The 22,688-nt window shown below is 47.0% G+C and overlaps 1 protein-coding gene across 1 annotated transcript; it reads left to right on the top strand.

Annotated features, from left to right (window-relative positions):
- Positions 1-377: 377 nt before the first annotated feature.
- LOC137359979 (angiopoietin-4-like) lies at positions 378-22,688 on the top strand (the record flags this gene model as incomplete). Its single annotated transcript, XM_068025573.1, has 4 exons — positions 378-866; positions 20,157-20,348; positions 21,142-21,361; positions 22,472-22,688. Coding segments are annotated over exons 1-4 (1,118 nt in total), but the record flags the coding sequence as incomplete, so codon positions are not given.

Raw genomic sequence — 22,688 nt, 5'->3', positions numbered from 1 at the left:
GTAATGACACACATCCTGCTGGTAATGATGTGCGTCCTGCTGGTAATCAGTGGCTTCCTGCTGCTAATGAACTTGCGTTTCCTGCTTGAAAAGAACAGGCTTCCTGCTGCATCATTTTGTAGGCTTAGGAACCTGTTTGAGCCTCTAGAATAAGCACAAAGAGCTTGAATCTTTAGACCCCATGATATTGTCAGGACGGTGAGTGGCTTCCTCCAGAACTGGGGGCTGTGGATCCTTTGTCTGATTCACCTACTGTTTCTCTTTCAGTTTTTCGATTAACAGGAGAAACCACAAAAGCAGCGTGTCCTTGAACAGATTGCCTGAGAACTGAGGGAGGAGAAGACAATGACTGAAGGGGATGGCTCCACCTCCGCTCAATGACTTCTGAAAACAAAACAAACCACAGCACTAAACTGAAGAGAGGCTCAGAGTGGCTCGGAATCCATTCACTCTGCCCCTACTCCCAGCCCCCGTTCCCAGCCTGTACACCCACAGGGATGAAGTGCAGCAGTGATATAGCCGAAATCTGCCTGTGGGCCCTGCTTTGGAGTGCCTGTCTCTGGACAACGTGTGGTGAGCCCCACATTGGCAATGAAAGACCCAGTCAGGAAGGAGCAGAGCTGTTCCTGTGCGGAGAGGACAGTAACCAGGCGCAGCCCAGCAGGAGATGCAGATGCCTTGCCAGCTTACCTCAGCTGGAGGGTCAACGGTGCCCCAGAATGTTCAGGTGTTGGGACCAGCTGTCTTACTGGCTGCAGGAGAATGAGGACAGGAGGCGACAGGTCGTGGTGGTAAAGGAAATGATGTCCCAGATACAAGAGGAGCTGAGAAACCATCAGCATCGCATCAAATTGCTGGAGTTGAAGGTGAGCTTGGGAACCGAATGATGAAGCCAGACAGAACAGACAGAAAGAACGTCCATTAATATTGTGCTTTTGCAACCACCGAACATCCCAAAACACCACCGAGCATCCCAAAACACCACTGAGCATCCCAAAATACCACCGAGCATCCCAAAACACCACTGAGCATCCTAAAATACCACCGAGCAACCCAAAACACCACTGAGCATCCTAAAATACCACTGAGCATCCCAAAATACCACCGAGCATCCCAAAACACCACCGAACATCCCAAAACACCGCTGAGCATCCTAAAATACCACCGAGCATCCCAAAACACCACTGAGCATCCCAAAATACCACCGAGCATCCCAAAACACCACTGAGCATCCTAAAATACCACCGAGCAACCCAAAACACCACTGAGCATCCTAAAATACCACTGAGCATCCCAAAATACCACCGAGCATCCCAAAACACCACCGAACATCCCAAAACACCACTGAGCATTCTAAAATACCACCGAGCATCCCAAAACACCACTGAGCATCCTAAAATACCACCGAGCAACCCAAAACACCACTGAGCTTCCTAAAATACCACTGAGCATCCCAAAACACCACCGAGCATCCCAAAACACCACCGAACATCCCAAAACACCACCGAGCATCCCAAAACACCATTGAGCATCCCAAAATACCACCGAGCATCCCAAAACACCACTGAACATCCCTAAATACCACCGAGCATCCCAAAACACCACTGAGCATCCCAAAACACCACCGAACATCCTGAAACACCACCGAACATCCCAAAACACCACCGAACATCCCAAAATACCACCGAGCATCCCAAAACACCACTGAGCATCCCAAAATACCACCGAGCATCCCACAATACCACCGAACATCCCAAAACACCACCGAGCATCCCACAATACCACTGAGCATCCCAAAATACCACTGAGCATCCCAAAATACCACTGAACATCCCGAAACACCACCGAACATCCCAAAACACCACCGAGCATCCCACAACACCACTGAGCATCCCAAAACACCACCGAACATCCCAAAACACCACCGAACATCCCAAAATACCACCGAGCATCCCAAAACACCACCAAGCATCCCAAAATACCACTGAGCATCCCAAAACACCTCAGAACATCCCAAAACACCACTGAGCATCCCAAAACACCTCAAAACATCCTAAAACACCTCAGAGCATCCCAAAACACCATTGAGCATCTCAAAATACCACTGAGCATCCCAAAACACCTCAGAACATCCTAAAACACCATTGAGCATCTCAAAATACCACCGAGCATCCCAAAACACATCAGAACATCCCAAAACACCATTGAGCATCCCAAAACACCTCAGAAGATCCCAAAACACCACTGAGCATCCCAAAATACCACCGAGCATCCCAAAACACCTCAGAAGATCCCAAAATACCACCGAGCATCCCAAAACACCACCAAGCATCCCAAAACACCACCGAGCATCCCAAAACACCTTAGAGCATCCCAAAACACCACTGAGCATCCCAAAACACCTCAGAGCATCCCAAAACACCTCAGAACATCCCAAAACACCACCGAACATCCCAAAACACCTCAGAGCATCCCAAAACACCACCGAGCATCCCAAAACACCACCGAATATCTCAAAACACCACCGAACACTCCAAAACATCTCAGAGCATCCCAAAACACCACCAAACATCCCAAAACACCACCGAACATCCCAAAACACCACCGAACACTCCAAAACACCTCAGAGCATCCCAAAACACCTCAGAGCATCCCAAAACACCACTGAGCATCCCAAAACACCACCAAACATCCCAAAACACCTCAGAGCATCCCAAAACACCACCGAACATCCCAAAACACCACCGAACACTCCAAAACATCACCGAACATCCCAAAACACCACCAAACATCCCAAAACACCAGCAAACATCCCAAAACACCACCGAGCATCCCAAAACACCATTGAGCATCCCAAAACACCACCAAACATCCCAAAACACCTCAGAGCATCCCAAAACACCACCAAACATCTCAAAACACCACCGAGCATCCCAAAACACCTCAGAGCATCCCAAAACACCACCAAACATCCCAAAACACCACCGAGCATCCCAAAACACCACCAAACATCCCAAAACACCACCAAGCATCACAAAACACCACCGAGCATCCCAAAACACCTCAGAGCATCCCAAAACACCACAGTCAAAAAATTACTTTTCACATGTAGTCAATATTTCAATATAGGATACAAAAATGGCAGCTATTCTACACACAGTAAGAACCCATAGATAGCAATGTGATAATGACTTTGGACTGTATCCTGTAGTCCCCCCGGCATCAGGTTCCGTGGCAGTGAGGCCCGGAGGATCAGAGCGGCAGGCGCCCACCACTGAGCCTGACACCGGGAATGCCAGGCCCGATCTTTCCTGTGGCGGGGAAGCTCTGTGGCGGCCCCTCCGCTGTTCTGCGACGGGACCCGACTGAGAATATGTCAAACAGCCATCGGCATCATTTAGTTTTAGTTTTTAGAGATACAGCACTGAAACAGGCCCTTCGGCCCACCGAGTCTGTGCCGACCATCAACCACCCATTTATACTAATCCTACACTAATCCCATATTCCCACCACATCCCCACCTGTCCCTATATTTCCCTACCACCTACCTATACTAGGGGCAATTTATAATGGCCAATTTACCTATCAACCTGCAAGTCTTTTGGCTGTGGGAGGAAACCGGAGCACCCGGAGGAAACCCACGCAGACACAGGGACAACTTGCAAACTCCACACAGGCAGTACCCGGAATTGAACCCGGGTCGTTGGAGCTGTGAGGCTGCAGTGCTAGCCACTGCGCCACTGTGCCGCCCTCATTATCATGTATTTGTCACAATCCATCCAGCAGTTACCCATCTTCAGGAGGACGTGCGGCACTTACGTGCCTTCAGTTTGCTGTCATAGAAAAGCCGGTGCCACCGAGGCAAAAGTGCTCAGAGCTGGTGAAGGTCAGTAACTACTGTGCTGCTCTCCTCTATGTTTTTTGCGAAGCTGAGTTAAATATCCAGAGGTGGGGGGTCAGAACTCTGCAGCCATATTGGGAGTGATGGGGAATCCTGCACCCTTTTTTCGTGAAGGGGGTTAGCTTTGCATAATTAGTCTGGGAGAGGGGGTGTCAGGGGTTAACTCTGCATGTTTTGCACAGGGGAGGGGGAAATAGGGCCAGGAATTTATAGGTTCAACATTGTGCAAGGCTTGCAGCCTTCTGCAAATGGCGCCACCACCTGTTCCCGCATCAGGTGATGGCGTTCACGGCATCGCCAAGGTCACCCCTCCATGTGGTTGGGTGGGGGGGCTGCCGTCCTGCATGTTATAATGAGCATCCAGCTTGAAGATCGTAGTGGCATGGCAGCGCGCGGCCCGGGCGTGTGGGCCGCCATTTTGCACACCCGCCACTGCTCCCAATGCCACAAAAACAAAATCCAGCCCTATATATCTGTTTTTTAAGTGATGCTGGTTGAGGGATAAGTATTGGCCCCAGGACATGAGGAGAACTCTCCGTTCTTCTTCAAACAGTGTCAGGATCTTTTACATCCACCTGAGAGAGCAGAGGGGTTGCTGGTTTAACGTCTCATCTGAAATGCGTAACCTCTGACAGTGCAGCACTCCCTCAGTACTGACCCTCGGACAGTGCAGCACTCCCTCAGTACTGACCCTCCGACAGTGCAGCACTCCCTCAGTACTGACCCTCGGACAGTGCAGCACTCCCTCAGTACTGACCCTCTGACAGTGCAGCACTCCCTCAGTACTGACCCTCGGACAGTGCAGCACTCCCTCAGTACTGACCCTCCGACAGTGCAGCACTCCCTCAGTACTGACCCTCCGACAGTGCAGCACTCCCTCAGCACTGACCATGCGACAGTGCAGCACTCCCTCAGTACTGACCCTCGGACAGTGCAGCACTCCCTCATTACTGACCCTCCGACAGTGCAGCACTCCCTCAGTACTGACCCTCGGACAGTGCAGCACTCCCTCAGTACTGACCCTCCGACAGTGCAGCACTCCCTCAGTACTGACCCTCCGACAGTGCAGCACTCCCTCAGTACTGACCCTCGGACAGTGCAGCACTCCCTCAGTACTGACCCTCCGACAGTGCAGCACTCCCTCAGTACTCACCCCCAATAGTGCAGCACTCCCTCAGTACTGACCATCCGACAGTGCAGCACTCGCTCAGTACTGACCCTCCGACAGTGCAGCACTCCCTCAGTACTGACCCTCCGACAGTGCAGCTCTCCCTCAGTACTGACCCTCCAACAGTGCAGCGTTCCCTCAGTACTGACTCTCCGACAGTGCAGCACTCCCTCAGCACTGACCATGCGACAGTGCAGCACTCCCTCAGTACTGACCCTCCGACAGTGCAGCAAACCCTCAGTAATGACCCCCGACAGTGCAGCATTCCCTCAGTACTGACCCTGCGACAGTGCAGCACTCCCTCAGTACTGACCCTCCGACAGTGCAGCACTCCCTCAGTAATAACCCCCGACAGTGCAGCATTCCCTCAGTACTGACTCTCCAACAATGCAGCACTCCCTCAATACTGACCCTCCGACAGTGCAGCACTCCCTCAGTACTGACCCTCCGACAATGCAGCACTCCCTCAGTATTGACCCTCCGACAGTGCAGCACTCCCTCAGTACTGACCCTCCGACAGTGCAGCACTCCCTCAGTACTGACCCTCCGATAGTGCAGCACTCCCTCAGTACTGACCCTCCGACAGTGCAGCACTCCCTCAGTACTGACCCTCCGACAGTGCAGCACTCCCTCAGTACTGACCCTCTGACAATGCAGCACTCCCTCAGTACTGACCCTCCGACAGTGCAGCACTCCCTCAGTACTGACCCTCCGACAATGCAGCACTCCCTCAGTATTGACCCTCCGACAGTGCAGCACTCCCTCAGTACTGACCATCCGACAGTGCAGCACTCCCTCAGTACTGACCCTCCGACAGTGCAGCTCTCCCTCAGTACTGACCCTCCGACAGTGCAACACTCCCTCAGTACTGACCCTCCGACAGTGCAACACTCCCTCAGTACAGAGATAGATGCCATTCAGTCAGATAGAGATGAAGGTGTGGGCTTTCTGATAGAATATTCCCAGAGCCATAGAGTAATTACTGCACAGAAGGAGGCTAATCAGCGCATCAAGTGTATGACGGCTCTCTGTAGAGCAATCCAATCAGTCGCATTCCCCCCCTGCCCCACTCTATCCCCATAGCCCTGCAAGTGCCCATCCAATTTCCTTCAAATCATTCATCGTCTCCGCTTCCACCACCCCCGTAGGCAGCGAGTTCCAGGTCATTACCACTCGCTGTGTAAAAAAGTGCTTCCTCACATCCCCCCCTGCATCTCTTGCCCAAAACCTTCAATCTGTGTCCCCTAGTCCTTGTACCATCAGCTAATGGGAACAGCTTTTCTTTGTCTACCCTAACCAAACCTGTCATAATCTTGTACACCTCTTTCAAATCTCCTCTCAATCTCCTTTGTTCCAAGGAGAACAACCTCAGCTTCTCCAACCTAACCTTGTAACTAAAATCCCCCATCCCTGGAACCATTCTGGTAAATCTCCTCTGCACCCTCACAAGGACCCTCACATCCTTCCTAAAGTGTTGGTACGGACAGGTGGCAAGGGTTGTGGGTGATCTCCACTCTTCACCTCCCAACTGACCGTAATCTTGTTTTGTTCAAATGATGCTTTAGCCCCTGAGTATCTTTAGGGTCAAATAAACAGACAAATGACAGGTTTTCTAGTAGGTAAAAAGCGTAACTATTTATTTTTAAACAAATTTTGAAATTATCACAACCTTACATAGACAGTCACCTCCACAAAGGGCCGGATCTTGTTTGCACTTCGACAGCGGGTTTCGTGGTGGATGGGGAGGGGTGGAGAATCGGGGCAGAATCGCCTGTCACTGAACTTATGCTAGGAACCCCAGTTCCGATTCTCCCAAAGGCAGGATAGGCTGAGAACGACCTCCCCTCCCAGAGGCCAATTCAGGCCCTTAAGTGCCCTACTGATGGCCAATTAAGGGCCTCCTCCCCCTGCCAATGGGATCTTTCCAGCAATGGGCAGGTGGGGGGAGCCTTCAGCCACGCAGAGTGGATGCCTTGGAAAAAGAGGCGCCCTCCCTGCGGGCTGGGAGGCGGGGGGGTCCATGGAAGACCCCTGCCTCAGGGCCTCCAACCCCTGGACTGAATGCCCACCCTCCACCTCCATCGCTGGGGTGATCCGGACTGACCCCGGTAACCCCACCTCACCTACCTCTGGTCTGGGGTTCCACCGCTGGGTCTGCGTCTGAGGCCTCGGCAGCACTGGCAGTGGCCACTGCTCCAAGTGGTGCTGCCGATATTGCTGATCTGCCAGCCCTGTGATTGGCCAACAGCTATTGGGGGGGCAGGATCCCCCTTTCCTATTAAGTGTTTACAGGGACAGGGATCACGCCTCTTTAAACTTTCAACCCAAAAGACTGGAGGATCGTTCCAGGGGGCTGAAAAAATGCAGAGGCGAGGATCCCCCTGCCTTTTCAGCCCGGCTCCAGGGGCTTTACCTCATACACAAACTCCAGCCCATACACAACAGTGGATAGATAGAGAGAACAGGGTAAGAGATGGTTTAAAGTCCCAAGTGCGGTCAGTGTTTGTGGTTTACAGAAGATTATTAAGTCTTCTCAGGAGGAAAAAAATCTTTTCTTAAAAGTTGCAGACCTGATTATTCGCAGTCTTGAATTTGTGGAGGTATAGCTTTATTGATTGTAATACAGCCCAAAGCTGGTGGTGTGTAGTTTGTTACCCTCACAGATGGTTAGCCTCAAAGTAATTTTTGTGATGTCTCTGCTGTGGTGGCTGTTCTTGATCAGTCGGGTTCTTTTCTTGCCTGCTGGATCCTTCTCACAGGATTTCTGTGATGTTCGCTTGATCTCTTCTCCCTCTCTCTCCAGAGAGCTACCTTCTAAGGTAAAAATCCCTCACATTGGCTTTTATTAGGAGACGTATGGTCCTCTCCCCTGTTGTAACTACACAATGGGCCAAGAATCCATTATTAAGGAAGCAATAACAGGACATTTAGAAAGTCAAAACGCAATCCATTAGTGTGAGCATGGTTTTATGAAGGGTAAATCATGTTTGACTAATTTTCTAGAATTCTTCGAAGATGTAACAAGTAAAGTGGATAATGGGGATCCTGTAGATGTAGTATATCTGGACTTCCAGAAGGCATTTGATAAGGTGCCACACAAAAGGTTAATACACAAGGTAATATCACATGGGGTTAGGGGCAATTTATTAGCTTGGATAGAGGATTGGCTAACCAACAGAAAACAGAGAGTCGGGATAAATGGGTCCTTTTCTGGTTGGCAAGATGTAACTAGTGGGGTGCCACAGGGTTCGGTCCTCAGGCCCCAACTATTTACAATCTATATTAATGACTTGGATGCAGGGATAGAAGGTACTATAGCCAAATTTGCAGATGACATTAAAATAGGTGGGATAGTAAGTTGCAATAAAGAAATAAGAAATTTACAAATGGATATTTATAGGTTAGGTGAATGAGCCAAAATTTGGCAGATGAAGTTTAACGTGGATAAGTGTGAGGTTATTCATTTTGGTCCGCAGAATAGAAAGACAAATTATTATCTAAACGAAGAGAAACTTCAGAGTGCTTCGGTGCAGAGCGATCTGGGTGTCCTCGTGCATGAATCGCAGAAAACTAGTATGCAGGTGCAGCAGGTAATAAGGAAGGCAAATGGAATTTTGGCATTCATTGCTAAAGTAATAGAGTATAAAAGTAGGGAAGTGTTGCTGCAACTGTACAAGGCATTAGTGAGTCCGCACCTGGAGTATTGCGTACAGTTTTGGTCCCTTACTTGAGGAAGGATGTAGTTGAATTGGAGGCAGTTCAGAGGAGGTTCATTAGATTTAGTCCAGCGATGAGGGGTTTGTCTTATAAAGAGAGATTGAGCATCTTGTATCTCTTGGGTTCTGCCAGGACTACTCAGCTGCAGGCCTCATTACAGCCTTGGTTCAAATTTGGACAGAAGAGCTGAATTCCAGAGATGAGGTGAGAGTGACTGCCCTTGACATCAAGGCAGCATTTGACCAAATGTGGCATCAAGGAGCCCTAGCAAAATTGAAGTCAATGGGAATCGATTGTGGAGAAGAGCTATCCACTGGTTGGACTCAAACCTAGCATAAAGGAAGATGGTTGTGGTTGTCGGAGGCCAATCCTCGCAGCCCAAAGACGTTGCTACAGGAGTTCCCAGGGCAGTGTCCTAGGCCCAACTATCTTCATCAATGACCATCCCGCCATCATAAGCTCAGAACTGAGATATTCCCTGATGATTGCACAGTGTTCAGTTCCAATCGCAACTTCTCAGATAATGAAGCAGTCTGTGCAGCATGCAGCAAGACATGGACAACATTCAGACTTGGGCTGATGATAGGCAAGTAGCATTCATGCCAGATAATGACCATCTCCAAGAATAGAGAGTTTAGCTACCTCTCCTTGACTTTACCATCACTGAATCCTCCATCATCAACATCTTGGGGGTCCGCATTGACCAGAAACTTAATCGCACCAGCCATATAAATACTGTGCCTACAACAACAAGTCAGAGGCCGGCTTTTTTTTTATTCGTTTGTGGGACATGGGCATCGCTGGTTAGGCCATCATTTATTACCCATCCGTAATTGCCCTTGAACTCAGTGGCTTGCTGGGCCATTTCAGAGGGCATTTAAGAGTCAACCACATTGCTCTGGGTCTGGAGTCACATGTAGGGCAGACCAGGTAAGGACAGCAGATTTCCTTCCCTAAAGGGCATTAGTGAACCAGATGGGTTTTTACAGCAATCGACAATGGTTTCATGGCCATCATTAGACTAGCCTTTAATTACAGATTTATTAAATGAATTCAAATTTCAACGTCTGCCATGGTGGGATTCTGTGGCGAGTGTCTCACCTCCTGACTCCCCAAAGCCTTTGCACCATCGACAAGCCACAAGTCAGGAGTGTAATGGAATACTCTCCACTTGCCTGGATGAGTGAAGCTTGACACCATCTATGACAAAGAAGCCAGCCTGACTAGCACCCCAAACACCACCTTAAACAGTGCACAGTGGCAGCAGTGTGTACCATCTACAAGATGTACAGCAACGTGCCAAGGCTTCTTCAACAACACCTTCCAAACCCATGACCTCTACCTAGAAGAACAAGGGCAGCAGATGCATGAGAACACCATCTCCTGCAAGTTTCCCTCCAAGCCACACACCATTCTGACTTGGAAATATATTGTCATTCCTTCATCATTGCTAGGTCACATAAGTGAGTTTGTACTGAAAAGTCCATACAGATGGGACTTATAAGGCTAAAGTGAGGTTAGTAGCTGGGAGTTTTTAAGAATGACTGGGTGATATAGATGTTAGACTGAGCTCTCAACTGCTGGTAAAATAATCTTAAAAATCTTTTTAGCTCTTTTGGTCACATATTCATGGGAGTATAGATCAATCAACAGAAAAAACACATTTCTGAAGGGCGATTCTGTTCAGGAAGAAGTGTTTCTGAAACCACCTACAGATGCGGATGGAAAACTATGGGAATTAAATAAATATGTCTATGGCCTGAATGATGCTTCCAGGGTGTGATATTTCTCGGTGAGATCTGTTTTGCTGCAAGTAGATTATGTTGAACTGAAAGCAGATCCCACAATATTTTATTGGTATCATAAAGGAAAACTTTAAGGCATCTCCATGGTGCATGTTAATGAGTTCTTATGGGGTGGAACTGCCGAATTTGAGAAATGCATTATTAATAAAATAAGAGTCGAATTTAAAATTGGGAGTCAGGCTAGTGGGGCTTTTAAATATATTGGTTTAGATTTTAAGCAAAGTAGACCTGGTCTAACTTTAAATCAACAATCCTATTTAGGGAATGTTACTCCCATCCTGGTTAATCATACTAGGTTATTACAGAAAGATACTGTTATATCTAAAGAAGAGACAAAGCAGTTGTGATGCTTGATTGGTCAGTTGAACTGGTGTGCACTCAGACTAGAGCAGATGGTAGTTTTGATGTGTTGTAGTTAAGTACAACAATGAAACAGCCTAACGTAAAGAATGTTTTAAGGGTAAATAAAACATTACAAATAATTAAATCTGGATAAATGCGTACTTAAGTTCCCTTCCTAGGATGACCATAAGAAGATGAAGGTAGTTATCATTAGTGATGCTTCACATGTTAATCTTCTGATGGGTATTCTAGAGCAGCTGGTTTGTGATATTTCTTATAGGTGATAATGGGAGATGTCCTTTAGCTTGGAAAGCTAAGAAAATTTTAAAAAGATGGTTAGAAGCAGAAACACTGGCTCTTGTGGAGGCAGTGGATATGGGATTCTATTTGTCAAATATTTTAAGCGAGATTCTGTACAATGGGTGTACTGAAGATAGTGTACCCATTACCGTAGATCACGGCACATATGTCAACCTTTGAAGCTTCCAAATATCATTTCAAAAATGGGGGCCGACTTGTACCCTGAGTATAAAATATGATCCACCAGGTGTGGGTGTGAGTGGTTGCCATTTTGAAATGTGAAAAAAAAGCATAACACCAATAATTAATATTAAATCAATGTGGCACAGTTTATAGAATAAATTAATTCTACAAAGATAACTTTAACCACTTTAAGCATTTTAAAACCCGCCAAATTCATTGTTTTCGACATCCAACACAAAGGCTGGGATTTTATTTGGCAGCAGAAGTCTCGAAGTCTCGCCCTTGGAGAGCTGCCAGCCAATCAGAGGCCAGCAGCTTCAGCGCTACTGCAGAGGCTGTGTCTACTGCTGGAGGAGCACCTACCGCAGACCAAGGAGCATTGCTGGACCCAGGCCACGGGAAGGTCAGGGCGGGAGGAATCTCGTGGGGCGGAGGTTGCAGTTGACGGGGGAGTAGGGGGGGTCTGCAGCAAAGGCGGGGGGGTGGCTCTCAGCAGGGCCCTCTTCCTGATGCTGGGTCCCTCGTTCAGTCACGAAGTGCCTTTTAACAGGGCCACCCACCGCACAGCTAATTGCGACTGCACCAAGGCTCCTTCGACAGCACCTTCCAAATCCACGAGCTCTATCAACTAGAAGGCCAAACATAGAAACATAGAAAATAGGAGCAGGAGTAGGCCATTCAGCCCTTTGAGCCTGCTCTGCCATTCATTATGATTTGGCTGATCATCCAACTCAGTAACCTGTTCCCGCTTTCCCCCCATATCCTTTGATCCCTTTCGCCCCAAGAGCTATATCTAACTCCTTCTTGAAAACATACAATGTTTTGGCCTCAGCTGCTTTCTGTGGTAGCGAATTCCACAGGCTCACCACTCTCTGGGTGAAGAAATTTTTCCTCATCTCAGTCCTGAAAGGTTTACCCCGTATCCTTAGACTATGACCCCAGGTTCTGGACTCCCCCACCATCGGGAACATCCTTCCTGCATCTACCCTGTCAAGTCCTATTAGAATTTTATAGGTTTCTATGAGATCTCCCCTCACTCTTCTGAACTCCAGCGAATATAATCCTAACCGACTCAATCTCTCCTCATATGTCAGTCCCGCCATCCCAGGAATCAGTCTGGTAAACCTTCGCTGCACTCCCTCTATAGCTAGAACAGCCTTCCACAGATAAGGAGACCAAAACTGCACACAATATTCCAGGTGTAGCCTCACCAAGGCCCTGTATAATTGCAGCAAGACATCCCTGCTCCTGTACTCGAATCCTCTCGCTATGAGGGCCAACATACCATTTGCCTTTTTTACTGCCTGTTACACCTGCATGCTTACCTTCAGTGACTGGTGCACAAGAACACCCAGTTCCCGTTGCATATTCCCCTCTCTCAGTTTATAGTCGTTCAGATAATAATCTGCCTTCCTGTTTTTGCTACCAAAGTGGATAACCTCACATTTATCCACATTATACTGCATCTTCCATGCATTAGCCCACTCACTCAACTTGTCCAAATCACCCTGAAGCCTCTCTGCATCCTCCTCACAACTCACCCTCCCACCCAGTTTTATGTCATCTGCAAATTTGGAGATATTACATTTAGTTTCCTCACCTAAATCATTAATATATATTGTTAATAGCTGGGGTCCTAGCACCAATCCCTGCGGTACCCCACTAGTCACTGCCTGCCATTCGGAAAAAGACCCATTTATCCCTACTCTTTGTTTCCTGTTCGCCAACCAATTTTCTATCCATCGCAATACACTACCCCCAATCCCATGCGCTTTAATTTTACATGCTAATCTCTTATGTGGGACTTTGTTGAAAGCCTTCTGAAAGTCCAAATAAACCACATCCACTGGCTCCCCCTCATCAACTCTACTAGTTACATCCTCGAAGAATGCTAGTAGATTTGTCAAGCATGATTTCCCTTTCGTAAATCCATGCTGACTCGGCCCGATTCTACCACTGTTCTCCAAGTGCTCTGCTATAAAAACTTTGATAATGGACTCTAGAATTTTCCCCACTACCAACGTCGGGCTGACTGGTCTATAATTCCCTGCTTTCTCTCGACCTCCCTTTTTAAATAGTGGGGTTACATTAGCTACCCTCCAATCTGTAGGAACTGTTCCAGAGTCTATAGAATCTTGGAAGATGACCACCAATGCATCCACTATTTCTAGGGCCACTTCGTTAAGTACTCTGGGATGCAGACCATCAGGTCCTGGAGATTTATCGACCTTCAATCCCATCTATTTCCCCAACACCATTTCTCTACTAATACTGATTTCCTTCAGTTCCTCCCTCTCACTAACCACTTTGTTCCCCAACATTTCTGGTTTGCTATTAGTGTCCTCCTTTATGAAGACAGAACCAAAGTATGCATTTAGTTGATCAGCCATTTCTTTGTTCCCCATAATAACTTCTCCTGTTTCTGACTGTAAGGGACCTACATTTGTCTTCACCAATCATGTTCTCTTCACATACCTATAGAAACTTTGACAATCAGTTTTTATGTTCCCTGCAAGCTTACTCTCGTACTCTTATTTTCCCCTTCTTAATCAATCCCTTGCTCCTCCTTTGTTGAATTCTAAACTGCTCCCAATCCTCAGGTCTGTTGTTCTGGCGAATTTGTATGCCTCTTCCTTGGATCTAATGCTATCTCTAATTTCCCTTGGAAGTCATGGTTTGGCTACCTTTCACGTTTTACTTTTGCGCCAGACAGGAATAAACAATTGTTGCAGTTCATCCATGCGCTCTTTGAATGTTTGCCATTGCCTATCCACCGTCATCCCTTTAAGTAATGTTTCCCAATCCATCATAGCCAACTCGCGCCTCATACCTTCGTAGTTTCCTTTATTAAGATTCAAGACCGTAGTCTCAGAATCAACTACGTCACTCTCCATCTTGATGAAAAATTCTATCATATTATGGTTGCTCATCCCCAAGGGGTCTTGCACAACTAGATTGTCAATTATTCCTCTCTCATTACACAATACCCAGTCTAGGATGGCCTGTTCTCTAGTTGGTTCCTCAACGTATTGGTCCAGAAAACCATCCCGTATACACTCCATGAATTCCTCCTGTACGGTATTGTGACTAATTTGATTTGCCCAATCTATATGCAGATTAAGGTCACCTATAATTACAGATGTTCCTTTATCGCTTGCCTCTCTAATTTCCTGTTTAATGCCATTCCCAACATCACCACTACAGTTTGGGGGTCTATGTACAACCCCCACTAACGTTTTTTGCCCCTTAGTGTTTCTCAGCTCTACCCATACAGATTCCACAACGTCCGAGCTAATATCTTTCCTCAGTATTGCGTTAATTTCCTCTTTAACCAGCAATGCAACTCCACCGCCTTTTACCTTTTGTCTGTCCTTCCTAAATACTGAATACCCCTGGATGTTAATTTCCCATCCCTGGTCACCCTACAGCCATGTCTCTGTAATCCCGACTATATCATACCCATTTACATCTATTTGCGCGATTAATTTATTCACTTTATTGCGACTGCTCCGCGCATTAAGGCTTGTCTTTTTAACATTACTTGTCTCTTTCCCACTATTTTTCACTGTGGCCCTGTTTGATTCTGGCCCTTGATTTCTATGCCTATCACAAGGGCTGCAGATGCATGTGAACATCACCACCTGCAAGTTCCCCTCCAAATCACACACCATCCTGACTTGGAACTATATCACCGTTCCTTCACTGTCGCTGGGTCAAAATCCTGGAACTCCCTTCCTAACAGCACTGTGGGTGTACCTACCCCACATGGACTTCAGCGGTTCAAGAAGGCAGCTCACCACCACCTTCTCAAGGGCAATTAGGTTCTAGCCAGCGACGCCCACATCCCATGAATGAATAAAAAAGGCAGCCCTTAATTGGGGTTAATTGCCCAGTTAAGGGCCTCAATTGGCATTGGGGCAGGAAGGCCATTCACAGACCTACGTGCCCCAGACTAAATTTTGACGAATGTGGGATGGTGGCAGGAAGCTGCCCCCCTCCCCCCCACCCCACCATCCCACCCGATTTTATGCTCTCTTCGCCTCCAAACCCGCCATAGGGGAGAGCATAAAATTCCCCCCAAAGAGTTTATTGAATTAATTCTGAGTCACTTTGGATATGGCATCATCATAAGGATCCCACTCTGGATCAGATGTGGTGCTTTCAGTTTCACAATCATCCCTCTACAACAAATCATCGCCCTCTCCATCCATTGAATTGGATATTCTGCATTTTATGAATGATCTGATGACAGTTTGAGCACAGTTTGTGGCAAGGATAATCCAGGCAATTATAGGCTGGTGAGCCTTACGTCAGTGGTAGGGAAACTATCAGAGAGGATTCTTCGGGACAGGATTTACTCCCATTTGGAAACAAACGAACTTATTAGCGAGAGACAGCATGGTCTTGTGAAGGGGAGGTCGTGTCTTACTAATTTGATTGAGTTTTTTGAGGAAGTGACGAAGATGATTGATGAGGGAAGGGCGGTGGATGTTGTCTATATGGATTTTAGTAAAGCCTTTGCCGAGGTCCCGCATGGCAGACTGGTGCAAAAGGTGAAGTCACACGGGATCAGAGGTGAGCTGGCAAGATGGATACAGAACTGGCTCGGTCATAGAAGACAGAGGGTAACAGTGGATGGGTGTTTTTCTGAATGGAGGGACGTGACTAGTGGTGTTCCGCAGGGATCAGTGCTGGGACCTTTGCTGTTTGTAGTATATATAAATGATTTGGAGGAAAATGTAGCTGGTCTGATTAGTAAGTTTGCGGACAACACAAAGGTTGGTGGAGTTGCGGATAATGATGAGGATTGTCAAAGGATACAGCAGGATATAGATCGGTTGGAGACTTGGGCGGAGAAATGGCAGATGGAGTTTAATCCGGACAAATGTGAGGTAATGCATTTTGGAAGGTCTAATGCAGGTGGGAGGTATACAGTAAATGGCAGAACCCTTAGGAGTATTGACAGGCAGAGAGATCTGGGCATACAGGTCCACAGGTCACTGAAAGTGGCAACGCAGGTGGATAAGGTAGTCAAGAAGGCATTTGGCATGCTTGCCTTCATCGGTCAGGGCATAGAGTATAAAAATTGGCAAGTCCTGTTGCAGCTGTCCAGAACTTTAGTTAGGCCACACTTAGAATATTGCATGCAATTCTAGTCGCCACACTACCAGAAGGACGTGGAGGCTTTAGAGAGGGTACAGAGGAGGTATACCAGGATGTTGCCTGGTCTGGAGGGCATTAGCTATGAGGAGAGGTTGGAAAAACTCGGATTGTTTTCACTGGAACGATGGAGGTGGAGGGGCGACATGATAGAGGTTTACAAAGTTATGAGTGGCATGGACAGAGTGGATAGTCAGAAGCTTTTTCCCAGGGTGGAAGAGTCAGTTACTAGGGGACATAGGTTTAAGGTGAGAGGGGCAAAGTTTAGAGGGGATGTGCGAGGCAAGTTTTTAACACAGAGGGTGGTGAGTGCCTGGAACTTGCTGCCAGGGGAGGTGGTGGAAGCAGATACGATAGCGACGTTTAAGAGACATCTTGACAAATATATGAATAGGAAGGGAATAGAGGGATATGGGCCCCGGAAGTGCAGAAGGTGTTAGTTTCGGCAGGCATCATGATCGGCGCAGGCTTGGAGGGCCGAGTGGCCTGTTCCAGTGCTGTACTGTTCTTTGTTCATTGTTCTTTGTTCTAATAGCATCCCATGATTTGATAACTCTTTGTGAAGGTTTTTTCTCTGTCAACCATCCAGCTATTCCATTCAGCATGAACATGATCCTTGAATGGCTTGTTGAGGCACACATACAAAGGCTGAACTATGGACATTAGACCCCCACTGGTATAACTGCAATGTGGGTATTATTTCTTCGCAGGAACCTCTTGTCCTCTTGATCTCGTTGTTTATATGGGATTTGAACATGTCGCACACTAATAAGCTGCATTCTTTATGTAGACTACCAGGATGCCTATTCCACATATCATCAATCCATAACTTCGCTCCATCCTTATCCATCCAACCATTATCATGAACATGCCCAAAAGGTCCTGCAAGGATCTTGATATTCGGCATGGTTTTACATTTGGAAATTACCATGGGCTTTAATTTTGTTCCGTCAGCCATGCAAGCTAGTACCACCGTGAATCCGGTCTTCTCATGTCTTGTATTTTTCACTAGAACTGTTGTCGAATCTTTGCACTCCACAGTTCAGTTGCTGGGCATATCAAAATACATGGCCGTTTCATTTATGTTGCCAATGGGGTATAATTGATACTTGTGTTTTTGCAGCTGTCTGATGAACAATCGCTGGAAACTGGTCGTTTTGGCATCAAGGAATTTCAGTAGTATCTGTGCAATCTTGGTCTTCTGCTTCAAGACTAGACATTTTTGTTCCATAAAGTGGCTACACCAACTAGCTGTTACTCTGAAATATTTGTTGGACTCAGGATTTGATCTGGCCCACTTAAGTGTGTATATATGCATTGCATTTCTGGTGACGATATAACCATTGGCGATTTGAGGACGTATTCCAGCACATGTTTCTCAGGATCAGGCCAGTGACTGGTCCCTGTTCTCATGGTGCCTTTGGTCTTGGATATCTTTTTCATCGCGGATTCCTTCTCCTTCCATTCTTGCGCCAGTTTTTCACAAACGCCGAATTCCCTCGCTGCAGCACTGTTATTTGACGAATTAGCAAATGTTACAACTTTTAGCTTGAAACCAGCTTCATACTTTATTTGTTTTGCTGGAGAACCCTCTTCTCTTTGTTGCTCGCCACACGAGCTCTGCTCTGTGTGGCTGTGTCTTAAACTCCCAGCATTTTCACAACACAGCCCACATCAGCTGCTTGATCCCTTGCACCCAGTTATGAGGTAAGTAAAACATGCATTTGTGGGGCAAAAAATTGAAGCTGATGACTAATACGAGTATAGCATGTGGTGGCTGAAAAGGGGAGTCGACTTATGCACCGAGTATATGTAAAAACATGATTTTTGGGGCCGGAAAAATGAGGTAATCTTATATGCCAGGTCAACTTATATGCTGCAATCTACAGTAGATAATTGCTCATTGTGGGATAATATTCACTCTACGAAAAGCGTGAGGGAGAAAAGGTTACAGATTGATCTTTTGACTCGAAACAAGTACTGGAGAGAAAGAAAATGTCTAAAATTAAATGGGTGGATGCAAGTAATCAACTGTCAGATTGTTTTACAAAAAGAAATGCGTGTACGAAGAAATTGTTAGGGGTCCTGGGGGTGGGTATCTCCCAATGAAATGCTTTGTACAGAGTATAGAAGTATTTAATTTTTTTTTGAAATTTTGGTCGTACATAAAAAGTCTGATTTTATTTTCATTTAAAGAGAGAAGGGAATCTGTTAATTGTATATCATTTGGAGGTTAATTGTATTCAGGTGGTGGGCATTAACTGGGGATTCACCTGTGCTCATATATATAGGAATAGGCTGAAAGTGTATTTCTGGGCTGGAGGTGCATCATATGTAACGTGTGTCTCTGTAAATAAAAGATTGTAAGTGTATAAAGACTCGACTCAGTTCTATCCTTCATGCCTGGTTATCTGAGTTATAACAATGTTATTGATGATGGAAACCACACTGGCCAAATGGAAACATATTAATTTCGTCATATGGAACACTACTTGAATCCTTTTTACTGGATATTGAGCATAATTTGTTTAAAAGGAGCACAGAGCTGAACAGCTAAAACATGGCTGCACATTTGCATTCCGAGAAACAGTTGCATAGAGAGACAATGGGAATGCTCCCTGATTCAATTAGCGAGATGGGTTTTGTCAATAATGGCGAACAAAAGACATTGAGAGCCATTGTCTTTGTATGAGACAAACCCCCCACCTCCCCACCAAGTGTGACTGGAGAACTTTTTAAATCAATAATCCTCGCAGATGATGCTGTTTTAAACAAAGAGCTGGCCACATGACTAACCTGCTGGCCAACCTGGGGATTTTTTGAATTGTGCCACACAGAAAGGGCAGACTGCAATTTGAAGACTAAAGAGAAGGAAGCTATCTCCCTGGCTCTCTCTGTCAAGCAAAATCCCAGGGACCCATGGAAGCAACTTAAGCCTCAAGACAGAGAACCTCTTCATCCTTCTGGTACCAGAGAAGCAAGTTTGAAAGTGTACACTGGGCCCCAGCGAGAACTACAAGACCACAATTCCAACCAAAGACTTTACAGCAGAACTAGGACTGTAACTGAATTTCATCTACTACTCCAAACCCTCCCTCTTTAATTCTTTCTCCTCCTCTGTATCTATTTGTGTGTGTGTTTATCTCGTATGCATACTAGCCTGGTTGCGTTGTGTATTTTTGGTAATTTTAACTGAGTTAGAGTGTTAAGGCGAATAAACTTACATCTTTCTTGTTAAACCTAAGAAAACCTGTCTGATTGGTTCATTTACAATTAGAATTAGAGAGCAGTGAGCAAGGACTCACTGAACTGAAGCTAAAACACTGTGTTTTAAAAGTTAAACCCTGTTACGGCCAAACCAGGAAAGGCACAGGAGGGGAGCCTGAGACCCCTTCCTCACCCGGTCGTAACACTGCGTATAACTGTGCATATATTATATAACACACCATGTATTACTAGGTATAACGCTTCTGTGTGTGTATAAGCAGTCTCGATACAATGGGGGTATTGATAGAACAGGGGCAAATCTGTGCCAGTGCCCTATCTTTGATTTGCCTAATTTTTTTTGTGATTTTTCCAGCTGGAGGGGAAGATTCAGAAGGAGATGAGCCTGGAGGGTCAGGTACAGCAGATGGAGCAGCGCCACAGTGAGACCAGCACCCTGCTGCATATTCATGCCTCCCTCATCTATGACTTGCAGACACAAGTACACAACCTGTCGACACTGCTGGACCAGGCTTGCAGGAACAGCAATTGCTCACTCCTCCATCATGTGGTTGAACAACCCAAATGCTCAGGTACCTCCCCCTCTGGATCCCTGATGGCCCCTCACTTAATATCCAAATCCCTCCCTTCCCGAAGGAGCTGGCTCCCACTGGGGCAGCCCCTGCAACCTATCTCCAAAGCTTCTTCTTCATGAGCCAGTTGACTGTAAGTATCAACAGGATATTTGATATTTGAGCCTGATCCTGTCCTCATCTGAAATCCAATAGGGATCACTGGGCACTGATCAGGAACAGGAACCATGACTGACTTTCCCCTGCCAACATTGAGGCTCAGTCCCACACCGGGCAGGGCTCTCCTGGTCAGTGGGGCTCAGTCCTGCATTGAGCGGGGTTCTCCTGCTCAGTGGGGCTCAGTCCCGCACTGGACAGGGCTCTCCTGGTCAGTGGGGCTCAGTCCTGCACTGGACAGGGCTCTCCTGGTCAGTGGGGCTCAGTCCTGCATTAAGCGGGGCTTTCCTGGTCAGTGGGGCTCAGTCCCGCACTGGACAGGGCTCTCCTGGTCAGTGGGGCTCAGGCCCGCACTGGGCAGGGCTCTCCTGGTCAGTGGGGCTCAGTCCCATCAAGAAGACACTGAGCAGAGGTTGAGGATCAGGGGCCAGTGGTTGGAAGACGGACTAAACGTCAGGGAGTGGGAAGAACGTCAAGTACAGTGGGTGCAGATTGGGGGATAGTGGACAGAGTTTGGGAGACAAGGGACAGGGTCAGCAGTCTGGGAGAGTGAGCAGATGGTAAATGCGGCCAAAAATACCAGATCCTTGTGTGTTTGTGCCTGGATTTCAGTGCCTCCATCCTGGGCCTCTGGTCTGGTTGACACCTCCCCCCACCACCAGAAGTCATCACCCATCCATATTTCTTGTTTCAGATCTACAGTATGTACGGAACTGCCCCATTGACTGTGCATCCATCTACTATAACGGGGTCAACCGGTCTGGAGTCTACACCATCGTCCCCTCCATTGGCGGACTTCCCACCAGGGTCTACTGTGACATGGACACTGCAGGTAGGGAGAGGGTTGGACCCTCAAGCTGTGTTACTGTAAACCTGGGGTGGCCCTGCAGTATGTCAGGGCCAACAGGGGGCAGAACGTCCATGGGAGAAGCACCCTGTCTGAACCTCTAGTGCGAACCCCACTAAAGGTCATGAGGCCAGAGACAACTCTTGTGATTCACATTAAACCACAGGGAAACCCCTCCCCCTACATCAACATCCACAGAGGAGAGTGCCTCCCCTCCCGTCCTCCGCTAGTCTTGTTTGGAGAGAGTAGAAGAGACATTTTGAGATTCTGAGAACAAGCACCTCGAACCAAGCTCTGGAAAGGAAGGTGTTGTCACACTGAGCAAGTTCAATTTTTTGAGGAACTCACCGAGTTGAATGTTGAAAGCCAGATTGGCCTTGAGGAGCAGATTTTCAACTTCACCACGCAGGGCTTGTCTGCCAGAACAGGTCACTTCAAAGCTACATCATCAGCAACAAAGTTTTAAAAAATTCATGGGATGTGAGCTGGCAAGGCCAGCACTTATTGCCCATCCTTAATTTCCCTTGATATGGTGGTAGTGAGCTGCCTTCTTGAACAGATGCAGTCTTGAGGTATTTGACATTTTCTGCAGTGGCTTGCTAGACCATTTCAGAGGGAATTTAAGAATTAACCACATTGCTGTGGGTCTGGAGTCACATGTAGGCAAGACCAGGTAAGAACAGTAGAATTCCTTCCCTAAAGGACTGCAGTGAACCAGATGGGTTTTTACAACAATTTGGCAGTTTCATAGTCACGATTACTGAAACCAGCTTTTTATTCCAGATTCATTTAATTAACGGAACTTAAATTCCCAGCTGTTGTGGTGGGATTTGAACTCATGTCTCCAAATCATTTGACCAGGCCTCTGAATTACAGTCTAATAACATGACCACACTGCTGCATTTCCCATCAGCTTTGATAGATCGGGAGCTCACCAAAGGTGCTACAAAAATGCAAGTTCTTTCTTAATTGGAGTCAGTCTCTCCGCTGGGATCATGGATGTGCAGTGCTCATTCAGATATACATTGTGAAGGTTCAGAGACTGACAGAAGTTTCTGAAATATTTTCCTGGTTGTGATTTATAATTGACCATAGGTGGAGGATGGACCTTAGTGCAGCGGCGGTTAGATGGCACTACGGATTTCAACAGAGGCTGGAAGCAATACAAAGAGGGTTTTGGAGAGCTTTCGGCAGAGTTCTGGTTGGGCAATGATCACATCCATGACATCACAAGCCAAGGGGATTATTCGCTGCGAATTGAACTGGAGGACTGGAACCACAGCCAAAAGTTTGGGCTGTATGAGAGCTTCAG

Source organism: Heterodontus francisci, unplaced genomic scaffold, assembly GCF_036365525.1.
Source record: "Heterodontus francisci isolate sHetFra1 unplaced genomic scaffold, sHetFra1.hap1 HAP1_SCAFFOLD_410, whole genome shotgun sequence".
In the NCBI taxonomy this organism is placed as follows: domain Eukaryota; kingdom Metazoa; phylum Chordata; class Chondrichthyes; order Heterodontiformes; family Heterodontidae; genus Heterodontus; species Heterodontus francisci.
Note: the sequence above shows the minus strand (reverse complement) of the source record. Positions and strands in the feature narration are given on the sequence as shown.